Source organism: Arabidopsis lyrata, assembly GCF_000004255.2.
Source record: "Arabidopsis lyrata subsp. lyrata unplaced genomic scaffold ARALYscaffold_6, whole genome shotgun sequence".
NCBI lineage: Eukaryota > Viridiplantae > Streptophyta > Magnoliopsida > Brassicales > Brassicaceae > Arabidopsis > Arabidopsis lyrata.
In genome coordinates this window covers 4,518,341-4,530,425 of record NW_003302550.1, presented here as the reverse complement: position 1 = coordinate 4,530,425, position 12,085 = coordinate 4,518,341, and the positions used below count along the sequence as shown (strand labels likewise).

Genomic DNA, 12,085 nt, shown 5'->3' with positions numbered 1-12,085 from the left:
ACTTTCAAATATTATATATATTCCAATATATTGATTTTCTCACGTATAATTAAATTATTTGCTGACTAGTAAAAGGATTGTAAAATAAATTGACCATGCATGTCATGATGATTAGAGATATATAAGTGGGGTAACGTAAATAATAAGAATGATACATGAAAGAATTGGCATTTTAATTAAATCTTGTTAATAAAGTCAATCATCTCTTGACAATAATAAGGTTTTAATTTGATTGGAGTAGACAAAACATTTGGGTCTATGTAATAATTATACGTATCCAGGTCTATGTAATAATAAAGTTTATGTTTCGATTAAATAAGACCCCGAAAGTAAGTTAATATTGTTAAACATTTACGTGGGTTATTGTTTACGTCTTAATCAATTGTGTGACATGGAATCCATAATAAGGTCAAAGCTTAATCAATGAGATGAGGTTTAGCATGCACTACATCATTTAATTTACCGCTTAAAACACTACCATGCGCATACATTTCTAAATAAAATAAGGCATATTCTTTCTTTTCATATTTTCCTTTAAAATAACAATTAAGTCCCATACCCCCATTCTTTCTTCCTCTTTACGTATAAAGCATAAACTAATATATGCAAAAACAATTTATCTAAAAAAATGTGATTAATTATTGAATAAATAGCAATCACATTCTTTGGCTGCAAAACCTGGATGCATGAGTTCCCAAGGATTTTATATAATGATATCTTATAATCTTATGGTTATGTTTCTACCTGCATATTATTTTAAATGTCATAAACGTAAATTTGGTTTAATTTTATTAGTAGCTAGTTAAAATGATCTAATATAGAATTAGCCGTAGATTTGTTAGTATATGTGATGTTGTTGCCTCCAGTATAAATAAATCCAATCTAGAATTAAATGATTCATAATTAGTTGCTTTGAGAAAAGATGGCTTCGCGTAAAATATGTTAAATATTGATATTGCAACCTCAGAGAAGAGATTATAGGGGAAGTGGAGGTCGGCTGCATTAGTTGACATTTAACGAAGGAGCGGTCAGTCATGCGCAACTCAATTACATTTCCACATATCTACTTATTAATTATGTCATTATGTGTTTGGACCCTTGTTTGAAAAATCGTTAGGCGCTAGTCGGACACTTAGTATGGACCTAGCGGTTAATCGGAAAATCAGATTAAAATCGGGAATTAATCGGAGATTAATTTTAGGATTATTTTAATATTTTTATTGCAGTAAACACATAAAACTATATTTCGAGATAAATTTTTATGAGTTTTATTACAAATTTATGATTTTTATTAAAATTTGAACATAAGTTATTTTAAAACATCACAAATTCCCAATTTAAATGATTGAATAACAAAAATAAAAAGTTTTTTTTACTTGCAAACTAAAAATAATCGGGATATGTAAAATTAGGCGGAGAGTAATCGGATTAGGCGGAAAGTAATCGGATAAGACGGAGAGTAATCGGGTAACTGATTTCTTTAGGAGATTAGTCATTAATCGAAGCGGATAGGATGAACCTAGCGATTAAGCGGGGAATAATCGTTCTAGGCGGGAATTTTTAGAACAGGGGTTTGGACTAACAAAAAAAAAAATTCTGTGTTTGGTGCAATCTTCATTGACTATGCTATGCTATAATTTCTATTGGTTTTCAAATTATATAAATTTTGGTAATAACTAGCTTTCACTCTTCTATTGACTTTTAGATGTTTCATTCAAAGAATTTGATGATCTGAAAATGACAGAAATGTGAGTTTACACTACAGTTATACACATTTCTTTCTTGCTTAAGATATAATTAGTTGTGAAAAAAGTGTACTTCATTATACTTTCCATGAATACTTATGACGGAAAGAAGGTCAGAAGGCCATCTAAACCTTTGTTAAAGTAACCAGTATTTGATTATTAGGCAATTTAATTACATGAATCTTCTGTTTCCACTTTCTTGACCTCAACAAACTTTCGGTAGAAGATTAATTATAAAAATTGTACGAATATGATGAAACACGTCAACGCAAATATCATATAGTGTTTAAAGACAATGATTTTTTGTTTTTTTGCTAATCTTGTAAATATCATTAGAAATGAAAGTGAAGGTATTACAAAAGATTTACCTAAATCTAGAGAAACCTTGGAAAAAAAAAAAAAAAAGACAATGTTTTTGTTGGAGCCAAGCCACGAAATGCAAAAATAATTTGCTTAAATGACATATATATATATATATATAGCAGGAAAAATGTAGTCATTAATCGTAGGAAAGAAAATTAGTTTGACTAGTAGTAAAGAATCTAAGGCAAAGATTTTCCCGGTGGTTAAATTTAATATCTACACCATTTTTCCCTTCTTAGACCTACTCTACTCCCTACACTATACACATCAACACTCTCTCTTTCTCTCTCTCTCCCCATTACTTATTGAGAAACACACACACACATACACAAATCCTTTCCTTTTCTCTCACGCCTTCTCTCTCTCGCTCTCTAGCATTTAAACCTCATCTTACGTGGTCTCTTTATAATTTCCAACTTGGTTTCTTGTTTTTTCCCGAGAAACAATCAAAAGACCCTAAAACAGGACACTTCTTTAGGTGCATGTGTGTGTGATCGTCAGAGAAAGATAAAGACACTTTCTTCTTCCTTCTTCCCTTCCTTCTTCTTACTTAAGATCTCTCTCTCTCTCTCTCTTATTAATCGACATGGGCACTTGTAGAGAACCAGAGCCTAGTCAAATCTTCGTCCCTGGTCCGATCATCGTCGGTGCTGGTCCGTCCGGTCTAGCCGTAGCGGCTTGTTTGTCAAACCGAGGCGTACCATCGGTTATCCTCGAGAGAACCGATTGTTTAGCTTCTTTATGGCAAAAAAGAACCTACGACCGTCTCAAACTCCATCTCCCTAAGCACTTTTGCGAGCTTCCTCTTATGCCTTTCCCTAAAAACTTCCCTAAATATCCCTCCAAGCAACAATTCATCTCCTACGTCGAGTCTTACGCCGCCCGGTTTAATATCAAACCGGTTTTTAACCAAACCGTCGAGAAAGCCGAGTTCGATGACGTCTCTGGTCTATGGAATGTGAAGACGCAAGACGTTGTATACACATCCACGTGGCTGGTGGTTGCCACAGGAGAAAACGCTGAACCGGTGTTTCCGAACATACCCGGTTTAAAGAAGTTTACTGGACCGGTTGTTCACACCAGTGCGTACAAGTCCGGTTCGGTATTTGCAAACCGGAAGGTTTTGGTGGTTGGTTGTGGAAATTCCGGTATGGAGGTCAGCTTGGATCTTTGTAGATACAATGCTCTGCCTCATATGGTCGTTAGAAACTCTGTAAGTCAAAACTAATAACTATGCTCATTATCAAACTATATTAACTTATAATAGAAGCAGTAAACGGGTCTAATCAATTATTATAATTAATGATGCAGGTACATGTGTTACCAAGAGATTTTTTTGGTCTATCGACATTTGGAATAGCGATGACACTACTAAAATGGTTTCCTTTAAAGCTGGTGGACAATGTTCTCCTACTTCTTGCTAATTCTACGTTGGGTAATACCGACCATTTAGGCCTTCGACGACCTAAAACCGGACCAATTGAGCTCAAGAACGTCACTGGAAAAACTCCGGTTCTTGATGTCGGCGCCATTTCTTTAATCCGAGCAGGACAAATTAGAGTAAGTTTCATAATCTTTTTTTTTTCTCTAAGTTATATTTTATTATCCATCTAGAATTAATTGCTTTTTAGCTAAATGATTGGATATATGAAAAGTTTTTGCATGCGTGTGTTTGTACTTTCTGTTTATGAATGTTGCTGATATTTTACTTCATTTTTCAAACAGCTATGAGTTCTTTTTTTAATTTAATTGATTTGTCTTGTGGTTTATTAACTATTAGGTGACGCAAGCGGTGAAAGAAATAACGAGGAACGGAGCAAAGTTTCTGAATGGGCAAGAAATTGAATTCGACTCCATAATATTAGCGACTGGGTATAAGAGTAATGTACCCGACTGGCTCAAGGTACTTCAAAGCATATATTCATCATTCTCTCTCTAGCTCGTATATATACGTGTATGTGTATGATGATGAAATTATGTGAACCAACAACATACGCATGCAATTAAAAACTTCGTTTTCAAGAATAACGGTGATGCTGATGGTAAAATGATAAGGATATGCATATATATACACTCAAGAATCAAGATAAGTTATATAGACTATAAACAATAATTGGTTTTAGTGTTATCATTTAGTGAATCATCCATCGCTTTCTATGATAAGGATATAACACATGCAACAAAGGGAACAAGACTCCAAAACTCTTCTTTTCTCCATGCAAAATGGAATAAACCTTTTTCACTATTTAAAATTCCCAAAAATTACAACAAAAATATAATTTGTTTTTTCTTGTCCCCTCAAGGTTTATTTTGTATTTTAAGAAATTAAAAAATAATCTAACTATTATTTTGAATTTTACAGGACAATAATTTTTTCATAAAAGAAGGAATGCCGAAAACGCCGTTTCCTAACGGTTGGAAAGGAGAGAAGGGACTATACACGGTGGGTTTCACGAGAAGAGGACTTTCAGGAACAGCCTATGACGCCGTTAAGATCGCTGAGGATATAACAGACCAATGGATGAAATTTAACGGCCCGTTGAGTATTAGGAATATTTGTAGTTCCCATATTATTCATCTTCATTTCAATAAATCCTAATAATTCGGTTACTTTTTTGTTCGTGTTCTCAATTTTGACTTGTTTCTCTTTTTCTTTTCTTTTCTTTTCATGATCTCTAATGAGTTAGTTGGTTTTATTTACTAGTTATCATGTGTTGTAAATTTGGTAATATTTACTCCTTTAGCTGTAAAATAGTCCTCGTTATCTAAAGTTTGGCGCAATTTTTTTTTTTAAAATGGTTCTGAATTTTGTTTCTTATTATACTCCGTTAACATCTGAAGTAAATTAAATTTAAGAATTCATACTGTCTATGACATTTTTGTAATTATAAAATCTTATCACATAATCTATTTCTCAAATCATATACATCTAATTATTTCGAATAGTAATTTATCTCTACCGCTTTGATTATTTTTTTCAAACCAAAAAGCCCTTGACAATATTCATAATATGTGCTTCTATGAAATGTGAAAAAAAAAAGAATAGCTAACGACGACATGATACATATTACACACTGCCCAGTTCTTGATAGCAGCTCATTATTGTCCACTCTACAGTAGCCACTCTGAAGTGTCCTTTAGATATTGTATGGAGTCCACAAAGATTTACTTTGACTGACTACATCAAGTTTACATCTTATAAGAGCAGGATTATAGGAGGTATCTTAAACATATCTTAGGGGAAAAAATTATTAAATTTAATGAATAGTTCAATCAAATGCTAAGATGTATATCTTATTTAAGATGTTATTGATGAGTTTTAGATATGAGCACGTGTCTTGCTCTGATTAATTTAAAGAAACAACAAAGCCAAAAAAAAAAACCTTTCGTTTTTTTATTTCCCTCTCGACCTTTCTCTCTCTCTCTCTTTTCCTCGAAACCAAAACGGCGAAATCCTGCTCTGAGGCTGTTGATCCGACGAATTGAGAGGAGAAATGAGATGGAATTGCGTGTTTCATATAAATTGTATTTCATGTATGTTTTAATTTTTTTTAATTTGCAACAATTATTAAATTTTCTATAATTATAAATTTTATTTTTGTATTAATTTTTTTTCTTCTAAGAACCACATGTTAAGAACCTACCATTAATCACACAAAAATCTTAACCCAAAAATACTATATCTTAACTATCACTTTTACAAATATATTACTTAAATATTCTTAAGATTTATTTCTAAGATACTACCAATAATCATGCTCTAACCCTCTATCAAAATTAATCTTAACTCATATTTAGGCAGTTAACCTGACATGCTGAAATATGATGTACGTTACTTTCGCTATTTCCAGTTTCCATTTGTAATTCACACGGTGGGTTTTTAACTAATCTATGATCGCATAAGTAAAATAAACGGGGCTGGGTAAATTGTGTACTGTGTCAAGCAAGATACACATCAAACAGTTGACTTTTTCACACAATTATACACATCTTTTTTTCTTTTTGTAAACCCACAATTATACACATCTACTTACTAATATTGAACCTCATTGTCATATTTTATAAAATGGAAATATAGGTTCATGATTTGGCCATCATTTTGACAAATGGATAGACTGAGTGATGACGATGAGTTCTACATCATTTTGCCATCAGTATTTTTATTTTTTTTACCAACTTGTCCTCAGTTTTTAATTGTCTACCAATATTACCTAGTTAATGATGTAAAAATTAGTATCTTGAATTTTCAGTTTATTGATAATATAGATTATTTAAAGAGAAATTGTTAAAAATGCCCCTTTTTCAATACCCCTTTTCAAAAATGCCCCTTTTGAGAGTCCATTTTTAAGTTTGCCCTCTTTTAATTTTTAATGACCATTTTACCCTTATTTGAAACAAAATTAGGTCCACAAAATACAAAATATTTTTTGACGGGAAAAGTGATCCCGCAATTTTCCTGCCAAAACACTTGTAAAAACCTTTAAAAAACCTTGTAAAATTTTCCCGTAAAAATTTTTCCCGCCAAAAAATTTTCCCGCCAAAAATTTTTTTTTGCGGGAAAAGTGATTCCGCAATTTTTTTTTGCGAAATTTTTTTGCCGGGAAAAATTTACAAGGTATTTTAAAGGTTTTACAGAGTATTAACAAGTGTTTTGTAAGGTTTTACAATGTATTTTAAAAGGTTTTACAAGGTACTTATAAGGTTTTATAAGGTATTTATAACTTGTAAAACCTTATAAAAAACTTGTAAAACCTTATAACTTGTAAAAACCTTATAAAATAGCTTGTAAAATCTTATAATATCTTATAAATACCTTGTAAATACGTTGTAAAACCTTTTAAAATACATTGTAAAACCTTATAAATACCTTGTAAAAAACCTTTAAAATACCTTGTAAATTTTTGGCGGGAAAAATTTTCCCGCCAAAAATTTAACGCCAAAAAAAATTGCGGAATCACTTTTCCCGCAAAAAAAATTTTTTGGCGGGAAAATTTTTTGGCGGGAAAAAGTTTTACGGGAAAATTTTACAAGGTATTAGGTTTTACAAGTTTTTACAAGAGTTTTGGCGGGAAAAATTGCGGGATCACTTTTCCCGCCAAAAAATATTTTGTATTTTGTGGACCTAATTTTGTTATATTTCCTTATATATTTGTGATATCTTTTATTAAAAGAAGGGTAATTTAGTCATTGTATATATAAAAAGGGATATTTTTAAAAATGGACAGACAAAGGGGACATTTTTGAAAAGGGGTATTAAAAAAAATGCATTTTTGTGAGTCTCCCTTATTTAAAAGTCTGTCAATATAATTCAGTTAATATCAATTTTTAAATAAATTAATACGTAAAAAATTCAAGTAATCAGTTGTCCACGAGGACGACAATGATGGAGCTCTGACAGATTTTGGATCATTTCGTACGAGAACTATCAGACAAGATCTTTCTCTCACACTCTTTTATATACTTACGTCATAAATATTCTGAAAATACACGTAAGTATATATAAGTGTGTATGTATATACACACGAAGAAGCAAATTTTGTATTTGTGTGCTTCGTATTCTAAAGGTCGTATCACCAGATGGGTAAAATTTTAGTTAGAAGCAACATTTAATGAGAAAAGATTGATAGCGTTATAAAGGAAAGATTTTGAAAATTGTGATGATTATTTAATGAGTTTTAGTAAAGTCAAGTCCACATACTACTGGGTTAATAGAAGATTCTGAAAATTAAGTAAGTTTGGAAGATTCTTTCCAGTAATTTTTTTTTAAAAGTTGACTCTTAGAAGAACAAAAAAATTTATATGCTACTAAAAATATTTTTGGCAGAATTAATAAATAACTAAGATAAAATAATTTCCGGCTTAACATGAAAAATGTATCAAAAATAAATTTCAAACCAACGTGGCATAAATTTAAACAAGATTATATCCAACTCATCTATATTTTGAAAAACACTTGAGCCGAGTCTTAATTCAACAACCGGATTTTGAAGGTTTCACTGCACTAAATAATCATATTTCGTGTTTTTTTTCCTAAATAATAAAAATATATAACTTATTTTCAAAGTTTTGTAATGACTTTATACTCTCGTTTTGAGGTGAATGAATTTGTTTAGCCAAAAAAAAAATAACAAAAAAATAACATAAAATATCATTTTTTAATTCTAATTATTATGATAGAAAATAGCACTCCAAATAAGTGTTTTAAAGTAATAGCCATTTACAAATTAACTATCACAATATTAATAGCCATTTACATATTCTCGATTGACCAATTTTTCAGTCACTATTTTATTAGCTGACCAACGTGGATTTGAGTCCATTTTCACAATTCTAAATGCATGTCATGACTTTTGCTGCCTTTAAAGTTATTTTTTTCTTTTTCTTATTCATTGACATGGTATTTGAATCCCAAATTTGGGTAGTGATGATTTGATGATGATATATGAAATATGATTGAGAACCTCGATTTCCAAAACCAAAAAATGTTTTATCAAAAAATAATTGTAGAAATACTAATAAGAAGAGAAGAGTGGCCCCAAATCTGAACACATCTCAGTGGTATGTTGCTTTTAAGAGCAGCTTGACCTTCGCTGACAAATTATCTTATTTTTTACAGTACAATTTTTTTCAAAACCTAAGTTGTTATATAATGTCATCATCCTCTGTGTTTATTACGTAGGCTTCATTGAAGGAGAGAAGGACCTCTCACTATCTCCTACGTCTTTTGATTCCCTCTGTCTTTTTGTTTTGCTTCTTGTTTATTCACTTCTCAAATTTTAATTTTTTTTTTGTTTCTTTTTAAGTTTTAGCAATATTTTTTTTGTTTGTTTATGGTTTTTGGTCTAAATGTTTACATTCGATTTTTTTTACGTTTCCACTTATATGACAAGTCTATGTAATAGAGATATGATTTGGCACGTGATCGAATTTTAGCACGATTCGTTTAGACCTAATATATACACACACATATATGTAGTGATTTGTGTTTGTTTTGTTTAATTCAATTCAAATACATGACCGCGTTTTTACGGTTTGGTTTGGTTTAGTTTGGCTGAAATTTTGTTCTACTTTATTTATTTACATAGTTTTGCTTATAATAAATTTGGTTTGTGTCTGTTTAATTTTGGTTTATTTGACATAAACAAAGTAGAATAAATTGGTTTATAAACAATATATATATATATATATATATTTTTAATTCCATTACACCGATAACAAGATGTCTGTGTCTCGCTAGAAGTGAAGATGCTTGGGTTATCATTGAATGAAAATTGTGGCTTGAAGTCTATGCCTAATTGGCCCATTACAAGCCCATTCCCAACCTATGTTTACAAGAGAGTGCTCTCACTCAAAATCCCCTGAATCTCCACTTCGTTCATTGAGATCATCTGTCAAGCTTTCGTCTTCACGGACACCTTTTTTGTGTGATCCACGCATCTTCACGAGTTTTCTCGGGTTTCTGCAACCTTTCAACACATCAGACATTGCTTCTGCTCTATGCAAAATAGACTTCCTTCTATCTTTATCGGGCGGTGCATCTACCGCTTCTCTGTATGTATTTGGCAGCTTCTTCGAGTGAGGAAGAGATGACATTAGGCTGGATAGTCTCTTCGCCATATCAGTCATCCCTTTCGATCTCAACCCGTTATCGATCATCTTAAATGTGATGTACTGTGGAATAATCCCTCGTCTCACCGCGTTGTCAAACTCTTCGAATGCTTCTTCTAACATGTCGAGTCTGCAGAGCAAATGCATCAGCATTGTGGTTGTTAATAAGTCAGGATCGATTCCTCTGTTTTTCATCTCCTTGTTCACTTGAATCGCCAAGCTCAGCTTCCCATCCTCACAGAGCATTTTCAAGATCAAATGGTACGTCAACCGGTCTGGACTATGCCCAGCTTCAATCAACTTGAAGTATAAGTTCATTCCCTCTTCCGTTTTGTTATGCTTCGAGAAATACTTGAAGAAATGGTTGTATGTAGATGTGGTAGGCTCAACGCCTCTTGTCATCATCATCTTCAGTATCTTGCTAGCACCAGGAAGATCTCCAGCCTTGCAGAAATTCTTCACTAGTGAATTATAAGTCACTATGGTAGGACCTGATTCGCAAACGAAGAACCTTTCCATCATACCTAGAGCTTCACTTAACCGACCTGCTTCTCCTAAACCATCGATTATCGGATTAAAGACCATAAAAGTAAGCTCCATTTCTGCCATCTTCATTTCTTCAAGAATCTCCATAGCAATCTCAACACGACGCATCCTACAATACCCTTCTATGAGAGTACCATAAGTAACAACAGTCGGCTTCACATTCATCGCTTTCATCTCTTCCCATAGCTTCTCTGCCTGCTTTAGTTTTCTCGAACGGAACCATCCATTCAATAAAATGTTGAAAATCCGAACAGAGGGAACCCAATTTGAATCCATCATCCCTCTTCTTCTCTCCAAATACACTGAAGCTTCTCTAACATATCCTTCTTTACAAAGTGCATCTAATAAAACCTCAAGCAACTTAAGTTCCGAAGCTGATTTACACACCGGTTCATAACTTCTAGCGAATTCGAAAGCTCGTATAGCTTGTTGCACCATACCTACAAGCAAATTGGCAAAACTAGATTAATGCTTCTATTACTCTAAGCTAGTTCTTTGTATCAGCAAGATTGATCTTCAAATTCCATTAATGAAGCTACAAGAAATCTGCATACCAGCACGAGCATACCGTCTGATCAAAACGATAAACGTATCTGCAGAAACCAAATTCGATCCTTCATCGCTTCTCACTCGATCAAAAACCAACGACCAAGCAATTTCAAATTCACGAGCTTTACACAGAGAATTGATAACAGAATCAAACAGTGAAGGAGAAAGCGTAAAGCCAGGTTTCATCTCCGCCCATTTGAACACTGAGTGAAGCAACATCGGCGATGAACTTAACCGATCGAACAACGCCTGAACCAATTGAAGACTCGGTTCGATTCCGGTTTCATCCAAAGCCGACTCGAGACTCGAACCGGGAACAACATTAGTGTTTTCGAGAAGATTCGATATAGTGGAGAGATCGGTTTTCGAGAAATCAAGGACGGTGATTTGATGCGGTGTAGAATCATGTGCGGCGGGTGATTGTAACCGTTGGATAAGAGGCTCGACGGGAATGAGCGGGGATGAACGGCGAGATGATGATAACAATCTACGAAGAAGGAAATTGAGGTGAGGATTAGGGTTTAAGAAGAGGTTGCGGCGGAAGGAGGTGAACAGAGAGTTCATTTTCTGCCGCCGTTATTGGAATTAAGTGTCCGCCGACAAAATTAGGATACTCCGATTACGCGCCATTTGGGCTTTCGTTTGTTAACTGAAAGTATCTATCAACATGGCCCATTATTTTTATTTTTTTTACGGCAAAGAGTACTTCATTCAAATAATAGATTCTTTACAAATCAAACGTTTTAGCCACAACGGTTTGTGAACAGAGCTAAAAAAGAAATCTCCATTGAAGGAATTGAAACTTGCTAAATTATGAGCCATACAATTTCCTGAACGCTTAGTAAAAGTAAAAATTACAGAGGAAAATTTAGTAGCCCAATAATCAATATCCTGAAGAAGATTGGTTAATTCACCGTGGTTTGAAATCCCATTGATCATGTTGATGAGGATCGCACAATCACCTTCAAATTGGATACTCTTAAAACCTCTAATCCAAGTTTGTTGCATCGCCATCAATAGTGCTTCGCTTCAGCTTCTAAAGGGGTTGATGAATTCGGAAGTTTTGAAGCACCCCAAGCTTTTGGATCGCCATGGAAATCTCGTATAATCCAACCGCCAGTACTATGTAAAGATCTTGCATCAAAATTACATTTGACCATCGACGGATGTGGTCTTGTCCAGGTAGGCGCCATGGAATTCTTGTTGTTTGTGTTTTTGGTCGAAAATGGCTTCCTTTTCAAAGTGTTAATCCATTCTTGGACCTCTGTTTGGAC

At 33.3% G+C, this 12,085-nt stretch overlaps 2 protein-coding genes across 2 annotated transcripts; one reads left to right on the top strand and one right to left on the bottom strand.

Annotated features, from left to right (window-relative positions):
- Positions 1-2,246: 2,246 nt before the first annotated feature.
- On the top strand, positions 2,247-4,806 carry LOC9307540 (probable indole-3-pyruvate monooxygenase YUCCA4). Its single transcript, XM_021021130.1, has 4 exons — positions 2,247-3,321; positions 3,420-3,668; positions 3,889-4,011; positions 4,471-4,806. Exons 1-4 carry the CDS (start codon positions 2,695-2,697, stop codon positions 4,705-4,707), a joined length of 1,236 nt encoding a protein of 411 aa, XP_020876789.1. The 5' UTR covers positions 2,247-2,694; the 3' UTR covers positions 4,708-4,806.
- Positions 4,807-9,304: 4,498 nt separating this feature from the next.
- On the bottom strand, positions 9,305-11,474 carry LOC9309574 (pentatricopeptide repeat-containing protein At5g11310, mitochondrial). Its single transcript, XM_002871423.2, has 2 exons — positions 10,817-11,474; positions 9,305-10,702 (listed from the first exon to the last, which is right to left on the bottom strand). Exons 1-2 carry the CDS (start codon positions 11,373-11,375, stop codon positions 9,453-9,455), a joined length of 1,809 nt encoding a protein of 602 aa, XP_002871469.1. The 5' UTR covers positions 11,376-11,474; the 3' UTR covers positions 9,305-9,452.
- Between the last annotated feature and the right edge of the window lie 611 nt (positions 11,475-12,085).